At 48.4% G+C, this 15560-nt stretch overlaps 3 protein-coding genes across 3 annotated transcripts in view; 1 reads left to right on the top strand and 2 right to left on the bottom strand.

Annotated features, from left to right (window-relative positions):
• Positions 1 to 15560, bottom strand: part of RAP1GAP2 (RAP1 GTPase activating protein 2) — a 445551-nt gene that overhangs the window by 35926 nt on the left and 394065 nt on the right. The window lies entirely within an intron of this gene.
• Positions 8869 to 9955, bottom strand: EMC6 (ER membrane protein complex subunit 6). Its single transcript, XM_004267029.3, has 2 exons — positions 9624 to 9955; positions 8869 to 9436 (listed from the first exon to the last, which is right to left on the bottom strand). Exons 1-2 carry the CDS (start codon positions 9816 to 9818, stop codon positions 9056 to 9058), a joined length of 576 nt encoding a protein of 191 aa, XP_004267077.2. The 5' UTR covers positions 9819 to 9955; the 3' UTR covers positions 8869 to 9055.
• TAX1BP3 (Tax1 binding protein 3) lies at positions 9900 to 14900 on the top strand. Its single transcript, XM_004267030.3, has 4 exons — positions 9900 to 10040; positions 13022 to 13141; positions 13547 to 13624; positions 13931 to 14900. Exons 1-4 carry the CDS (start codon positions 10002 to 10004, stop codon positions 14066 to 14068), a joined length of 375 nt encoding a protein of 124 aa, XP_004267078.1. The 5' UTR covers positions 9900 to 10001; the 3' UTR covers positions 14069 to 14900.

Raw genomic sequence — 15560 nt, 5'->3', positions numbered from 1 at the left:
GCTGGGTGGGTGACTCACAGACTGGAGAATACTTATGCCACAGAAGTCCACCCACTGGAGTGAAGGTTCTGAGCCCCACATCAGGCTTCCCAACGTGATGTCCAGCAACGGGAGGAGGCATTCCTAGAGAATCAGACTTTGAAGGCCAGCAGGATTTGATTGCAGGACTTTGACAGGATTGGGGGAAACAGAGACTCCACGCTTGGAGGGCACACACAAAGTAGTGTGCGCATCGGGACCCAGGGGAAGGAGCAGTGACTGCACAGGAGACTGAACCAGACCTACCTGTTAATGTTGGAGGGTCTCCTGCAGAGGCAGGGGCGGGGGGGTGGGGGTGGGGGGGTGGCCGCTGTGTCTTACTGTGAGGACAAGGACACTGGCAGCAGAAGTTCTGGGAAGTACTCTTTGGCGTGAGCCATCCCAGAGTCCTCCATTAGCCCCACCAAAGAGCGGGTAGGCTCCAGTGTTGGGTTGCCTCAGGGCAAACAACCAACAGGGAGGGAACCCAGCCCCAACCATCAGCAGACAAGCGGATTAGGATTAAAGTTTTACTGAGCTCTGCCCACCAGAGCAACAGCCAGCTGTACCCACCACAAGTCCCTCCCATCAGCAAACTTGCACAAGCCTCTTAGATAGCCTCATCCACCAGAGGGCAGACAGCAGAAACAAGAACTACAATCCTGCAGCCTGTGGAACAAAAACCACATTCACAGAAAGATAGACAAGATGAAAAGGCAGAGGTCTATGTACCAGATGAAGGAACAAGAAAAAAAAACCCAAAAAACAACTAAATGAAGTGGAGATAGGCAACCTTCAGAAAAAGAATTCAGAGTAATGATAGTGCAGATGATCCAGGACCTCGGAAAAAGAATGGAGGCAAAGATCAAGAAGATGCAAGAAATGTTTAACAAAGACCTAGAAGAATTAAAGAACAAACAAACAGAGATGAACAACACAATAACTGAAATGAAAACTACACTAGAAGGAATCAATAGCAGAATAACTGAGGCAGAAGAACGGATAAATGACCTGGAAGACAGAATGGTGGAATTCACTGCTGCGGAACAGAATAAAGAAAAAAGAATGAAAAGAAATGAAGACAGCCTAAGAGACCTCTGGGACAACATTAAATGCAACAACATTCACATTATAGGGGTCCCAGAAGGAGAAGAGAGAGAGAAAGGACCAGAGAAAATATTTGAAGAGATTATAGTCGAAAACTTCCCTAACATGGGAAAGGTAATAGCCACCCCAGTCCAGGAAGTGCAGAAAGTCCCATACAGGATAAACCCAAGGAGAAACAGGCCCGGACACATAGTATCAAATTGGCAAAAATTAAAGACAACGAAAAATTATTGAAAGCAGCAAGGGAAAAACGACAAACAACATACAAGGGAACTCCCATAAGGTTGAGAGCTGATTTCTCAGCAGAAACTCTACAAGCCAGAAGGGAGTGGCATGACATATTCAAAGTGATGAATATGTAAGCTACAACCAAGATTACTCTACCTGGCAAGGATCTCATTCAGATTCGATGGAGAAATCAAAAGCTTTACAGACAAGCAAAAGCTAAAATAATTCAGCACCACCAAACCAGCTCTACAACAAATGCTAAAGGAACTTCTCTAAGTGGGAAACACAAGAAAAGGACCTACAAAAACAAACCCAAAACACTTAAGAAAATGGTAATAGGAACATACATATCGATAATTACCTTAAACGTGAATGGATTAAATGCTCCAACCAAAAGACACAGGCTCACTGAATGGATACAAAAACAAGACCCATATATCTGCTGTCTACAAGAGACCCACTTCAGACCTAGGGACACACAGACTGAAAGTGAGGGGATGGAAAAAGATATTCCAAGCAAATGGAAATCAAAAGAAAGCTGGAGTAGCAATACTCATATCAGATAAAATAGACTTTAAAATAAAGAATGTTACAAGAGACAAGGAAGGACACTACATACTGATCAAGGGATCAATCCAAGAAGAAGATATAACAATTATAAATATATACACACCCAACATAGGAGCACCTCGATACATAAGGCAACTGTTAACAGCTATAAAGGAGGAAATTGACAGTAACACAGTAATAGTGGGGGACTTTAACACCTCACTTACACCAATGGACAGATCATCCAAACAGAAAATTAATAAGGAAACACAAGCTTCAAATGACACAACAGACCAGACAGATTTAATTGATATTTATAGGACATTCCATCCAAAAACAGCAGATTACACTTTCTTCTCAAGTGCACACGAAACATTCTCCAGGATAGATCACATTTTGGGTCACAAATCAAGCCTCAGTAAATTTAAGAAAAGTGAAATCATATCAAGCATCTTTTCTGACCACAACGCTATGAGATTAGAAATCAATTACAGGGGAAAAAAACCATAAAAAACCACAAACACATGGAGGCTAAACAATACGTTACTAAATAACCAAGAGATCACTGAAGATATCAAAGACGAAATCAGAAAATACCTAGAGACAAATGACAATGAAAACATGACGATCCAAAACCTATGGGATGCAGCAAAAGCAGTTCTAAGAGGGAAGTTTATAGCAATACAATCCTACCTCAAGAAACAACAAACATCTCAAATAAACAATCTAACCTTACACCTAAAGGAACTAGAGGAAGAAGAACAAACAAAACCCAAAGTTAGTAGAAGGAAAAAAGTCATAAAGACCAGAGCAGAAATAAATGAAATAGAAACAACAAAAAAAAACAATAGTAAAGATCAATAAAACTAAGAGCTGGTTCTTTGAGAAGATAAACAAAATTGATAAACCAGTAGCCAGACTCATCAAGAAAAAGAGGGAAAGGACTCAAATCAATAAATTTAGAAATGAAAAAGAAGTTACAACAGACACACAGAAATACAAAGCATCCTAAGAGACTACTACAAGCAACTCTATGCCAATAAAATGGACAACCTGGAAGAAATGGACAAATTCTTAGAAAGGTATAACCTTACAAGACTGAACCAGGAAGAAACAGGAAATATGAACAGACCAATCACAAGTAATGAAATTGAAACTGTGATTAAAAATCTTCCAAAAACAAAAGTCCAGTACCGGATGGCTTCACAGGTGAATTCCATCAAACATTCAGAGAAGAGCTAACACCCATCCTTCTCAAACTCTTCCAAAAAATTGCAGAGGAAGGAACACTCCCAAACTCATTCTATGAGGCCACCATCACCCTGATACCATAACCAGACAAAGATACTACAAAAAAAAGGAAATTACAGACCAATTTCACTGATGAATACAGATGCAAAAATCCTCAACAAAATACTAGCAAACAGAATCCAACAACACATTAAAAGGATCATACACCATGATCAAGTGGGATTTATCCCACCGATGCAAGGATTCTTCAATATACACAAATCAATCAATGTGATACACCATATTAACAAATTGACGAATAAAAACCATATGATCATCTCAATAGATGCAGAAAAAGCTTCTGACAAAATTCAACACCCATTTATGATAAAAATTCTCCAGAAAGTGGGCATAGAGGGAACCTACCTCAACATAATAAAGGCCATATATGACAAACCCACAGCAAACATCATTCTCAATGGTGAAAAACTGAAAGCATTTCCTCTAAGATCAGGAACAAGACAAGATGTCCACTCTCAGCACTATTATTCAACATAGTTTTGGAAGTCCTAGCCACTGCAGTCAGAGAAGAAAAAGAAATAAAAGGAATACAAATTGGTAAAGAAGAAGTAAAACTGTCACTGTTTCTAGATGACATGATACTATACATAGAGAATCCTAAAGATGCCACCAGAAAACTATTAGAGCTAATCAATGAATTTGGCAAAGTTGCAGGATACAAAATTAATACACAGAAATCTCTTGCACTCCTATACAATAATGATGAAAAATCTGAAAGAAAAATTAAGGAAACACTCCCATTTACCCCTGCAACAAAAAGAATAAAATACCTAGGAATAAACCTACCTAGGGAGACAAAAGACCTGTATGCAGTAAACTGTAGGGCTTCCCTGGTGGTGCAGTGGTTAAGAATCCACCTGCCAGGCTCCCTGACTTCAGACTATACTACAAAGCTACAGTAATCAAGACAGTATGGTACTGGCACAAAAACAGAAATACAGATCAATGGAACAGGATAGAAAGCCCAGAGATAAACCCATGCACATATGGTCACCTTATCTTTGATAAAGGAGGCAAGAATATACAATGGACAAAAGACAGCCTCTTCAATAAGTGGTGCTGGGAAAACTGGACAGCTACATGTAAAAGTATGAGATTAGATCACTTCCTAACACCATACACAAAAATAAGCTCAAAATGGATTAAAGACCTAAATGTAAGGCCAGAAACTATCAAACTCTTAGAGGAAAACATAGGCAGAACACTCTATGACATAAATCACAGCAAGATCCTTTTTGACCCACCTCCTAGAGAAATGGAAATAAAAACAAAAATAAACAAATGGGACCTAATGAAACTTCAAAGCTTTTGCACAGCAAAGGAAACCATAAACAAGACCAAAAGACAACCTTCAGAATGGGAGAAAATATTTGCAAATGAAGCAACTGACAAAGGATTAATCTCCAAAATTCATAAGCAGCTCATGCAGCTCAATAACAAAAAAACAAACAACCCAATCCAAAAATGGGCAGAAGACCTAAATAGACATTTCTCCAAATAAGATATACAGATTGCCAACAAACACATGAAAGAATGCTCAACATCATTAATCATTAGAGAAATGCAAATCAAAACTACAATGAGATATCATCTCACACCGGTCAGAATGGCCATCATCAAAAAATCTAGAAACAATAAATGCTGGAGAGGGTGTGGAGAAAAGGGAACACTCTTGCACTGCTGGTGGGAATGTGAATTGGTACAGCCACTATGGAGAAGAGTATGGAGGTTCCTTAAAAAACTACAAATAGAACTACCATATGACCCAGCAATCCCACTACTGGGCATATACCCTGAGAAAACCATAATTCAAAGAGTCATGTACCAAAATGTTCATTGCAGTTCTATTTACAATAGCCCGGAGATAGAAACAACCTAAGTGTCCATCAACAGATGAATGGATAAAGAAGATGTGGCACATATATACAATGGAATATTACTCAGCCATAAAAAGAAATGAAACTGAGCTATTTGTAATGAGGTGGATGGACCTAGAGTCTGTCATACAGAGTGAAGTAAGTCAGAAAGAGAAAGACAAATACCGTATGCTAACACATACATATGGAATTTAAGAAAAAAAAAAGATGTCATGAAGAAGCCAGGGGTAAGACAGGAATAAAGACACAGATCTACTAGAGAATGGACTTGAGGATATGGGGAGGGGGAAGGGTAAGCTGTGACAAAGCGAGAGAGTGGCATGGACATATATACACTACCAAATGTAAAACAGATAGCTAGTGGGAAGCAGCCGCATAGCACAGGGAGATCAGCTCGGTGCTTTGTGACCACCTAGAGGGGTGGGATAGGGAGGGTGGGAGGGAGGGAGATGCAAGAGGGAAGAGATATGGGAACATATGTATATGTATAACTGATTCACTTTGTTATAAAGCAGAAACTAACACACCATTGTAAAGCAATTATACTCCAATAAAGATGTAAATAAAACAAACAAACAAACAAAAAATCCGCCTGCCAATGCAGGGGTGACGGGTTCAATGCCTGCTCTGGGAAGATCCCACATGCGGAGCAACTAAGCCCATGCGTGCCAACTACTGAGCCTGCGCTCTAGAGCCCGCGAGCCATAACTACTGAAGCCCACGTGCCACAACTACTGAAGCCCGCGCGCCTAGAGCCCGTGCTCTGCAACAAGAGAAGCCACTGCAGGGTTTCCATGGTGGCGCAGTGGTTGAGAGTCCGCCTGCCGATGCAGGGGACATGGGTTCGTGCCCCGGTCCGGGAAGATCCCACATGCCGCGGAATGGCTGGGCCCGTGAGCCATGGCCGCTGAGCCTGTGCGTCCAGAGCCTGTGCTCCACAACGGGAGAGACCACAGCAGTGAGGCCTGCGTACCGCTAAAAAAAAAATAAATAAAAATAAAAAATAAAAAAAAGATGATACCAACAGATGGAGAGATATACCATGTTCTTGGATTGGAAGAATCAATATTGTGAAAATGACTATACTACCCAAAGCAATCTACAGATTCAGTGCAATCCCAGATTCAGTGCAAAAAATCCCAATGGCATTTTTTGCAGAACTAGAACAAAAAATCTTAAAATTTGGATGGAGACACAAAATTCCCCGAATAGCCAAAGCGGTCTTGAGGGAAAAAAACAGCTGGAGGAATCAGACTCCCTGACTTCAGACTATACTACAAAGCTACAGTAATCAAGACAATATGGTACTGGCACAAAAACAGAAATATAGATCAATGGAACAGGATAGAAAGCCCAGAGATAAACCCACACACCTATGGTTAACTAATCTATGACAAAGGAGGCAAGGATATACAATGGAGAAAAGACAGTCTCTTCAATAAGTGGTGCTGGGAAAACTGGACAACTACATGTAAAAGAATGAAATTAGAACACTCCCTAATACCATACACAAAAAATAAACTCAAAATGGATTAGAGACCTAAATGTAAGACTGGACACTATAAAACTCTTAGAGGAAAACATAGGAAGAACACTCTTAGACATAAATCACAGCAAGATCTTTTTTGACCCACCTCCTGGAGTAATGGAAATAAAAACAAAATAAACAAATGGGACCTAATGAAACTTAAAAGCTTTTGTAAAGCAAAGGAAACTACAAACAAGACGAAAAGACAACCCTCAGATGGGAGAAAATATTTGCAAACGAATCAATGGACAAAGGATTAATCTCCAAAATATATAAACACCTCATGCAGCTCAATATTAAAAAAACAAATAACCCAATCCAAAAATGGGCAGAAGACCTAAATAGCCATTTCTCCAAAGAAGACATACAGATGGCCAAGAAGCACATGAAAAGCTGCTCAACATTACTAATTATTAGAGAAATGCAAATCAAAACTACAATGAGGTATCACTTCACATCAGTTAGAATGGGCACCATCATAAAATCTACAAACAAATGCTGGAGAGGGTGTGGAGAGAAGGGAACCCTCTTGCACTGTTGGTGGGAATGTAAATTGCTACAGCCACTATGGAGAACAGTATGGAGGTTCCTTAAAAACCTAAAAACAGAATTACCATATGACCCAGCAATCCCACTCCTGGGCATATACCCAGAGAAATCATAATTCAAAAAGACACATGCACTCCAATGTTCACTGCAGCACTATTTACAATAGGCAGGTCATGGAAGCAACCTAAATGCCCATGGACAGACAAATGGATAAAGAAGATGTGGTACATATATACAATGGAATATTACTCAGCCATAAAAAGGAATGAAATTTGTAGAGACATGGATGAATCTAGAGACTGTCATACAGAGTGAAGTAAGTCAGAAAGAGAAAAACAAATATCATATATTAACGCATATATGTGGAACCTAGAAAAATGGTACAGATGAACCAGTTTGCAGGGCAGAAATTGAGACACAGATGTAGAGAACAAACGTATGGACACCAAGTGGGGAAAGTGGCGGCGGGGGTAGTCGTGGTGGTGGTGGTGGTGGGATGAATTGGGAGTTTCGGATTGCCATATATACATTAATATGTATAAAATGGATAACTAATAAGAACCTGCTATATAGGGCTTCCCTGGTGGCGCAGTGGTTGAGAGTCCGCCTGCCGATGCAGGGGACACGGGTTCGTGCCCTGGTCCGGGAAGATCCCACATGCCGCGGAGCGGCTGGTCCCGTGAGCCATGGCCGCTGAGCCTGCGCGTCCGGAGCCTGTGCTCCGCAACGGGAGAGGCCACAACAGTGACAGGCCCGCGTACTGCTAAAAAAAACAAAAACAAAAGAACCTGCTGTATAAAAAAATAAAATTAAAAAATTAAAAAAAAAAAAAGCTACCCCACAACCTGGGTTAGGTTTGGGGCTCCGTGTACTCTCTTCGTAGCTCTTATAATCTATTTGTGAAATCAGGTAATGCTGGTCTTCCCAGTTAAAACTATAAATTCCACAAGCAACGTGTTTCTTACTTAACGCTAATGCAATATTTATTTCTCAATTAAATGTATGCATTTTATTCTAAGATAAGCCTCCTGACAGGAAGGGATCATGGACCAGCATATAGACAGAGGCATTTACACTCTAGACAAGCCCACAGATTAGCTTAATCAATCAGTCTGTTTAATTCTCACTAGACAGAGTCTAGAAAAAAAGAGCTTGCTTTTTAAAAACTGAAAACAGCTAGCTCTAACTAGGTGAAATGGAACTGAAATGACACCACTCATACCTTGAGAGTAGTGGTTGGGAGGGAAGGCTGGGTTCTGAAAAGGTAGTCAGCCAATACAGTAAGAGCAATTAAGAGACCTACATTTGAATCCTGGCTCTGCCTCTTCCTAGCTGTGCCTCCTCCGGCAGAGGTATTTAGCCTCTCTGAGACTCAGGTTCATCAATGGGGAATAATAATCACATCTACTCCATAAGGACATTGCTAGAATTAACGAAGTAACGAGTAAAAGGTACGAGGTACAATGCTTGGCATACAAGGCACACTTAATAAACATTAACTGTTATTAATTCTCAGGATGTTAACGATAAGTTCTCTCCTTATTCAGGCCCTAGTGGCCCCTCTCTGAGGGGCCTATGTGTAAATGCAAGGAGAGGACAGAAAACTAAGGCGCAGTCCCAGCTCTCCCGGAGTCAATACCGGGCGATTTTGCACCCATGGCAGACAGGTGGTACGCGTTAAGGTAGGAAGAAAACTCCACAAAGGGTCTCACGCTTCATTTAATCTGTAGAACAGTACAGACTCTTCATCTTAAGATATAAATTATTTATAACGTTACAGGACAAGCGGCGACTCCAACAATTTAAAAACTAGGTAAGTCTACCTGGTGTTAACTTCTGGCAACAGTCCTCCCAATCTTTTTTTTTTAAAGTCATCCCTGCCCACGTTTCAGTAGACGTGCACCATGCCGTAGAGGAATGTCCAGAACAGGACGTAGGTGAAGAGGCCTCCAATGAGACCTCCTGTAAAGAGAGGTCTTCGCGACTTAAAATATTTGTTCCACCTCCTTCCCGCCTTGAGAATTAAGAGCAGGGAGAGCAGGATGGAGGCCAGCAGGTAGAAGATGAAGCCGTAGAGGCCGGTGAGGCCGAGGATGCCGGCCGTGGCCCCTGACAGCGCCGACACCGAGGTCCGGCAGTAATCCAGGACGGCGGCGTTGCCCCGCACAGCGGCCTCGCTGATGAACGGCGGCCCCTCCCGCTTGGCCACCACAGCGGCCATCGCACCCGCCCGGGCTCGGCCTCTGCTTTCTCGTGGAGCAACGCGGGGCTGCGGAAAGAACCAAGTTACAGGTGGCGCCCGGAGCGTGGCGACGTGCGTTCGCGCCGCCCCTCCCCCTGGGGCTGCGGAGACCTCGCACCACTCAGTCTCGGACCTTCGAAAAACGCTGAAAAGGCTGAGGGCTCGGGGTTGCTGGCGGCACATCTGCGTTTCCCACCCAGACTCGCCCAGTTACCTGGAACCCGGCGGCGGACGCAGTAGCTCGGCGCTCCCTCAGACAGCCCGTAGTACCGATTCCCGCGGCGCCATCTTGCACTGGAGGATGCTGGGACGGCCCAGCCTGCGCAGTCGCCAGGAACTCGCACCCGCCCTCTGGCGCATGCGCCACGGGCGCCCTGAGCACGCTCCACCCCTCTCTCCGCTTTTCCATGCGCGCGCTGGGACTTCCGAAAGCCCGAGGGCGCTCCGGCCGGTGATTGGCTGGAGCGTCGTTAACTATTCATGAGGGGGCGGGCCGGGCTGGTTGGCCTTTGTTAACTAGAGAGGGCGAGGCCTTAGGGATTTTCGCTGCGGGCTTCACTGAGCCGTGTTTGGTAACCAGATTGGGGTCGAGATGTCCTACGTCCCGGGCCAGCCGGTCACCGCCGTGGTGGTGAGTGGTCTCGCGCGGGCTCCTCCTCGTCTTGGCTTGACCCCACTTTGCAGATAGGTAAACTGACACCTCAAACACGTTGACAAAGCGTCGAGCCCGGGTCTCCTGCAAACCCGCAGCTAGAGCTCCGGTTCCCGCTTTGCCGGAGCGGAGCCGCGGTCTTACCCAGCCATGCAGCAGAGATGGCTGGGACCCAAGCGCCTCCTGAGGAGCCGGGATCGAGGCCAGACCCCGCGCACCAACGCCGCCGCGTTGGGCTCCTCTCAGCCGGCCGGGGCAGGGAAGATTGAGGAGAAAGGCCCCTGCTGTGGGAGTCTGGGAAAGCGCCCACTTCCCGGATCTGTGTCCCCAGCCGGGCAGCCGCGGGTGGCGGGCGCCGGCCCCGACGTCCATGAGTCGCAGCCTCTGGAATGAGGAAGTGCTTCCTCCACTCCAGCCGGCGCCGCCGCCCAGAGGGAGACTTGCGGGGTGGAGGTGGTCGGGGCCAACATAGCTGCCCCTCCCCCCTCCCCTGCGGCCTTTCCTTCTCGGACCCATCGCCGCCCGGTCCAGAGTGAAGGCTCATACAACTGGTTCGATCCTGCTCCGAACGTTCCCTGGAACCCCAGCCCTTGGGGCAAAGTCCAGGTCCCCTACCTGGCACTTGGGGCCTGAGGAGACCCTTTGGGGTCAGCTCAGGCCCCTGTCTCCTCCCTTGGCTGGTCTTGGGTGCCAAGTGCTATTAGAATAGGCAAAGTGAGGCTGGGACATTAGACCCAGATACCAATGCCACAGCTGGATGGGGCCTGGAGGCCCACTCTGTGGCTAAGGTGGGGAAATTGAGTCCCAGAGAGAAGTCTGGTCACGCTCAGTCGTGTGAAGAAGCCCTCAGGAAGGAGCCAGGTCTCTGAGAAGAAATGCCTGCTGGGCAGGGCACGGGTCAGGTGGAAGTCCTAGTCCTGGGGCCCTGGGACTGGCTGCAGTATCTCAGATGGGCGTGTTGGGGACTCCTGCAGTCAGGTGGCGTGACCAGGGAGCCACTGATAAAGCTGACACGTGAGGGTCAGCTTAGAGCACCAGCTCAGGCCTGGGCTAGGAGGAAACATTGTTGGACCTGCTGACAGCTGTCCTCAGCTTCACCCTGGCTGCACCAGCCTGCCTTTTCCAGCTCTCTAGCTGCCCCAGAGAGAAGGGGTCATGTTTGCTCCTTAGCTGGAAAAAAGGGGTGCAGGTGGGGAACCAGAGAGGGGCAGTAACCTGCCTGACCTCACCCAGCAAGTCAGTGACGGGGCCTTGTCTCCCAGTCCTAAAGCCTGTACTTCTTTCTGATCTTAAGGGTGAGTCAAAGGTGCGCAAAGGTGTGTGTCAGAGGAGGCAGAGGCAGGCCTGGAGGAGCGCACACGTTTGCACATGAGGACCTAGGTCCAGTGGGCATCAGGTGTCACGCTTCCCGCAACCCCCTTACTGCAGGTCATGACTGGTCCCCGGGCCTTCCTCAAAACTCTAGGACCATGACCTTCCCATTCTTCTCACAATAGGAACATGTCTGAATACCGTGGGTGGGGTCTGGCCTCTCCCTCTTGTGTCTTGGATTGGGGATGGGGGTGGAAGAAGCTCCTTCCTACCCTGTGCCCTCTCCCATGTAGTTAACATTTTGAGAATGTTAAAATCATTTTGGCCTCTCCTCTGAACTCTGGCTCCATAGGCCTGTCTACCCTCTGGACACCTGCCTGGATGGCTCCTGGCTCTCCAGCTCAACATGCTCCTTCTCATCTCGGGTCCCCATCTGGGAGATGGTTGTGTTCAGCCAGGCCAGGTGGCCAGCCAGGAGCTCGCCTTGGCTCCTTTCGGCCATGAACAGTCTGGAGCCTGTTGATGTCACTTCCTAAGTAGCTCATGTCCCCTGGCCTCCACATACCACCTCTGTGAGACATCTGTTCCCGTACCGACTGCCTGAGTGGTCATTCTAGCATCACACCTGACCATGATCTACCATCAGGCCCGACTCCAGCCCTACTCCCCAATTTCTGAGAGCTCCAGTGGGCCTAGAATCAAGGTCAGGTGGCCAAAATCCTGGTCAGCCCAATGCCTGGTGCTCCTTTGTGAAGCCCCTCAAGTCCAGATCAAGTCACCTTTTGCTTTGTGTTTTTCTTCTTTCTGTTAAAACTGTCAACTTTTGGGGTGGGGCAGTCAGTCTGGCTCCCAGCATCTGGGGACTGGAGGGTGGCTGCTGAGGTCTTTGAAAGCAGCTTGGCACAGATGGGGCCCACAACCTCAGAGTATGGTGGGAGAGCCCTAGGCACCTCCTCCACCTCCTCCACTGCACAAGAGCAGGGCCTGGGGCTTAGGGAGACACCCCCTCCCTCTGGGCCAGTCTCCTGGGCCTGCACTCCCCAGCCTTCCTGACCTGGGCTCAGCCTCACCTCACCTCCCAGTTCTGGTCCTGCGCTGTACACTCCGGTCTCGTGGACATGTATCCATAGCAACTTCAAGCCTCTGCTCCTGTTCCTTTGGCCGTGACAGCCTTCCTCCTTTCTGTGCAAGTTTGATCTCTGCTTTTCCCGAGCATCTCCGGGCTTGCCCTTGACAGGGCTGGCTCAGCAATCCGAGCTGCCTCAGCAGTGTGCCTGCATATTTTTTTCAGGGCCTGACCTCTCCTGCCCTCTGTGGTCCCTCCCCTGGGACATAGGCCCTTCTTCAGAGCAGCCAAAGCACCCTGGCTCTTGGGCCAGGAGGGGCTTAGCATGTGTTGAGAAGGCTGGTGCCTGAGACAGAGGAAGCTGGGAGAGGTTGGGACTGAGGGTTGTGTGGGTGGGTTGATGTGGCTGAGTTATGAGTCTCAACCCCCCAGCCTGCCAGGCTGGTGACCAGCTGGATTCCTGAAGGAGGCCCTGGGCCCCACCCCTGTGGCATGGCTCTGAGCCTGAGGCTGCTGCAGGGGACACAGACCACATTTGCTCTCCATACCCACTCATCCCCAACTCATTTTTTATCTTTGCCAGCAAAGAGTTGAAATTCACAAGTTGCGTCAAGGTGAGAACTTAATCCTGGGCTTCAGCATTGGAGGTGGAATTGACCAGGATCCCTCCCAGAATCCTTTCTCAGAAGATAAGACGGACAAGGTGAGGAGGACTAGGGTCTGGGGACCTCTCTGTGGGGCACAGAGGCCTGAGATGGTAGGTCTCTGCTTCCTGGGCTTTTGTGGAAGGAGCAGACCTCATCTCTCTCAAACGGTCCTCTCTAAGAAGGTCCAAGAAATGATCTGGTGGGAATAAGTAGGGGTGGGCCTCCCAGCCCTCCCAGCACTAGGAAGCCCTGCTCAGACAGAGCCCAGGAGGCTAGCAGCAGGGGCTGTAGCATCCACGGGGCTGTTCTGCTTCCCCCTTGGCTGTTCGACACAGCTTGTGCTGGGGGATACTGGGTGCGGGACAGACAGACGGCTAGGAGTATGCCATGCTGGGCTTTGCTCTGTGGATAAGAGGCCAGTGCAGTGACCCCAGTGCTTGACTTGGGCTGTCTCTTTCCAGGGCATTTACGTCACACGGGTATCCGAAGGAGGCCCTGCGGAAATTGCTGGGCTGCAGATTGGGGACAAGATCATGCAGGTAACAGATGTCCCAAAGGAGGAAAACAAGGTTTGGGCCAGAGGGTCTAAAGCACTTGGGGGTGGCGGGGCTGCCCCTGCCTGCCTCCCCGGGCACCTGGGAGAATCACCGAAGTCGTTTTGGAGCCCATACTGGCGTCGCCCCCAGAGGAAGCTGGCTCTCCGCTGTGTGTGCGTGTGAGAGGTGCTTGGCATCCCCCAGCCCGGGCACGTCAGCTCGGGAGACCCAGGCCTCCCAAAGCCCGTCCTACTTTCCGATCCCAGAAGGTGGCAAGCTGAGGTGGGCTGTGTTCTCTCCCTGGGCCAGGTGAACGGCTGGGACATGACCATGGTCACACACGACCAGGCCCGGAAGCGGCTCACCAAGCGCTCGGAGGAGGTGGTGCGTCTGCTGGTGACGCGGCAGTCGCTGCAGAAGGCCGTGCAGCAGTCCATGCTGTCCTAGCAGCCGCCGGGGCCCCTGACTCATGCCTGCCCGCCCTTTGTACAGCGACACTACTTCCACGCTCTGTCTGCCCCTCGTCCTGGCTTCTGCTCGTTGCTGGGCCCCCGCCTAGAAGGGCAAGAGCTGGTCCCAGAGGCCTGACCTGCCTTCCCCTCTCCCACCATGGGCCCGAAGCTCTGGGACCAGCTCTCTCCCTTGGACACTGAGGATTGGAAACAAGGGCCTGGAGCCGAGATGGAGTCAGTCCCCAATCTGTGACCAAGGCTTGGCCCCCAGACCCTGCTGCCGGGCCACAGCAGGCGAGCAGGGGGCCCCCCTTCCTGAGAACACCATGTAGCTGGGAAACACAGGGCTGGGCACTGCCCCCCGTGTCTTGGCTCTGCAGTGCCTGTGCCCCATCCTTTTCCCTGTGTTTCCCAGCAGGGATTCGACTCACTACCAGAGACACTATGAAGGTTTGTCCGGATGGAAGCCAGGCAGGCTCGCAGCTCACCCCGTTGCACTCCCACCCCCCAAGGGGTGCGGGCCTCCCCAGGGTTCACCTACTTACAGGATTCAGATGAGGTTTGAGGCTGACATTTCAGGGCAGTTCTCAGGATTGCCATTTTCCTCTATGCCTTTGGGTTTAACGTTTGTATTTTTTTAATCACAACTTTGATACAAAGTGTTTTTATCGTACTCTTTGAAGATGCCAGTTCAACTTTCGAATTCGGCTAATTCACATCTGGGAATTACTCTTAGCAAGGGAACCAGCCTTGCTTTGGTTACTGTGGAAATGGGGCAGTAGGAAGCCACCCCACGTCTTGTGCCCAATAAACAGTGCTGGAATTCATTCATCAGAGGTCTTTGCTGAGACATGAGGTAGGGATATTTGGGGATGAATTGTGAGAGAGCTTTGGTTGTGAGGCTGGCTGACTTGGCCCCTGCTGCTCTGGACAAAGCCCAACTATCCCCAAGGCCGCTGACGCTGTGCTTGCCCAGGGCTGCCCGCGTGGGAACGTCTGGGAGTACCTTCACTGGAACTGGGCCAGGAACCCCCAACTTCCCTCGCGTAACCTAGCCTCAGCTCCTATTGGGGAGGGACCTCATGGACACCAAGGGAGAACATCCACCCGCTAAGACTCTTAAGAGCATTCAGTTTAGCACAGCCAGAGATGCAGCCCCAAATGTTTCCAGGGGCTGTGACCTGAGGAGATGGGGGGAGCTGGGGAGCACTGAGGCCTTTGCTTGGCCCAGCACTGGCTGCATTACCAGCTCTGGGAATTGTTGCCACTCATGGACCCACCTAGCACTGCCAAGTCAGATTTTTGCAATCTCCCACCTTTAAAGTGTGGTACCCAATCACAGACTGGGTGGACCAAATAAAACAGGCGTGTGGGCTTGGTCAGGCTGCAGTTTCTGCTTTAGGGAAACAAGATCCTAAGTTCTTTGATACTTATACCTGGCTAGACAATCTGGAAGACTTCCTCCCCCACCCTTCCCCCACGTGCCC

Source organism: Orcinus orca, chromosome 19 (assembly GCF_937001465.1).
Source record: "Orcinus orca chromosome 19, mOrcOrc1.1, whole genome shotgun sequence".
Classification (NCBI taxonomy): domain Eukaryota; kingdom Metazoa; phylum Chordata; class Mammalia; order Artiodactyla; family Delphinidae; genus Orcinus; species Orcinus orca.
The sequence above is the reverse complement of the archived record's forward strand: the minus strand, read 5'-3'. Positions and strand labels throughout refer to the sequence as shown.

Excerpts from the sequence above, each read along its gene's own strand:
- EMC6 (XM_004267029.3), bottom strand. The coding sequence starts at position 9,818 with ATGGAAAAGCGGAGAGAGGGGTGGAGCGTGCTCAGGGCGCCCGTGGCG. Across the intron at positions 9,437-9,623 it reads CGTCCGCCGCCGGGTTCCAG|CCCCGCGTTGCTCCACGAGA; the intron begins GTAACTGGGCGA and ends TTCTTTCCGCAG.
- TAX1BP3 (XM_004267030.3), top strand. The coding sequence starts at position 10,002 with ATGTCCTACGTCCCGGGCCAGCCGGTCACCGCCGTGGTG. Across the intron at positions 10,041-13,021 it reads AGCCGGTCACCGCCGTGGTG|CAAAGAGTTGAAATTCACAA; the intron begins GTGAGTGGTCTC and ends TATCTTTGCCAG. Across the intron at positions 13,142-13,546 it reads CAGAAGATAAGACGGACAAG|GGCATTTACGTCACACGGGT; the intron begins GTGAGGAGGACT and ends GTCTCTTTCCAG.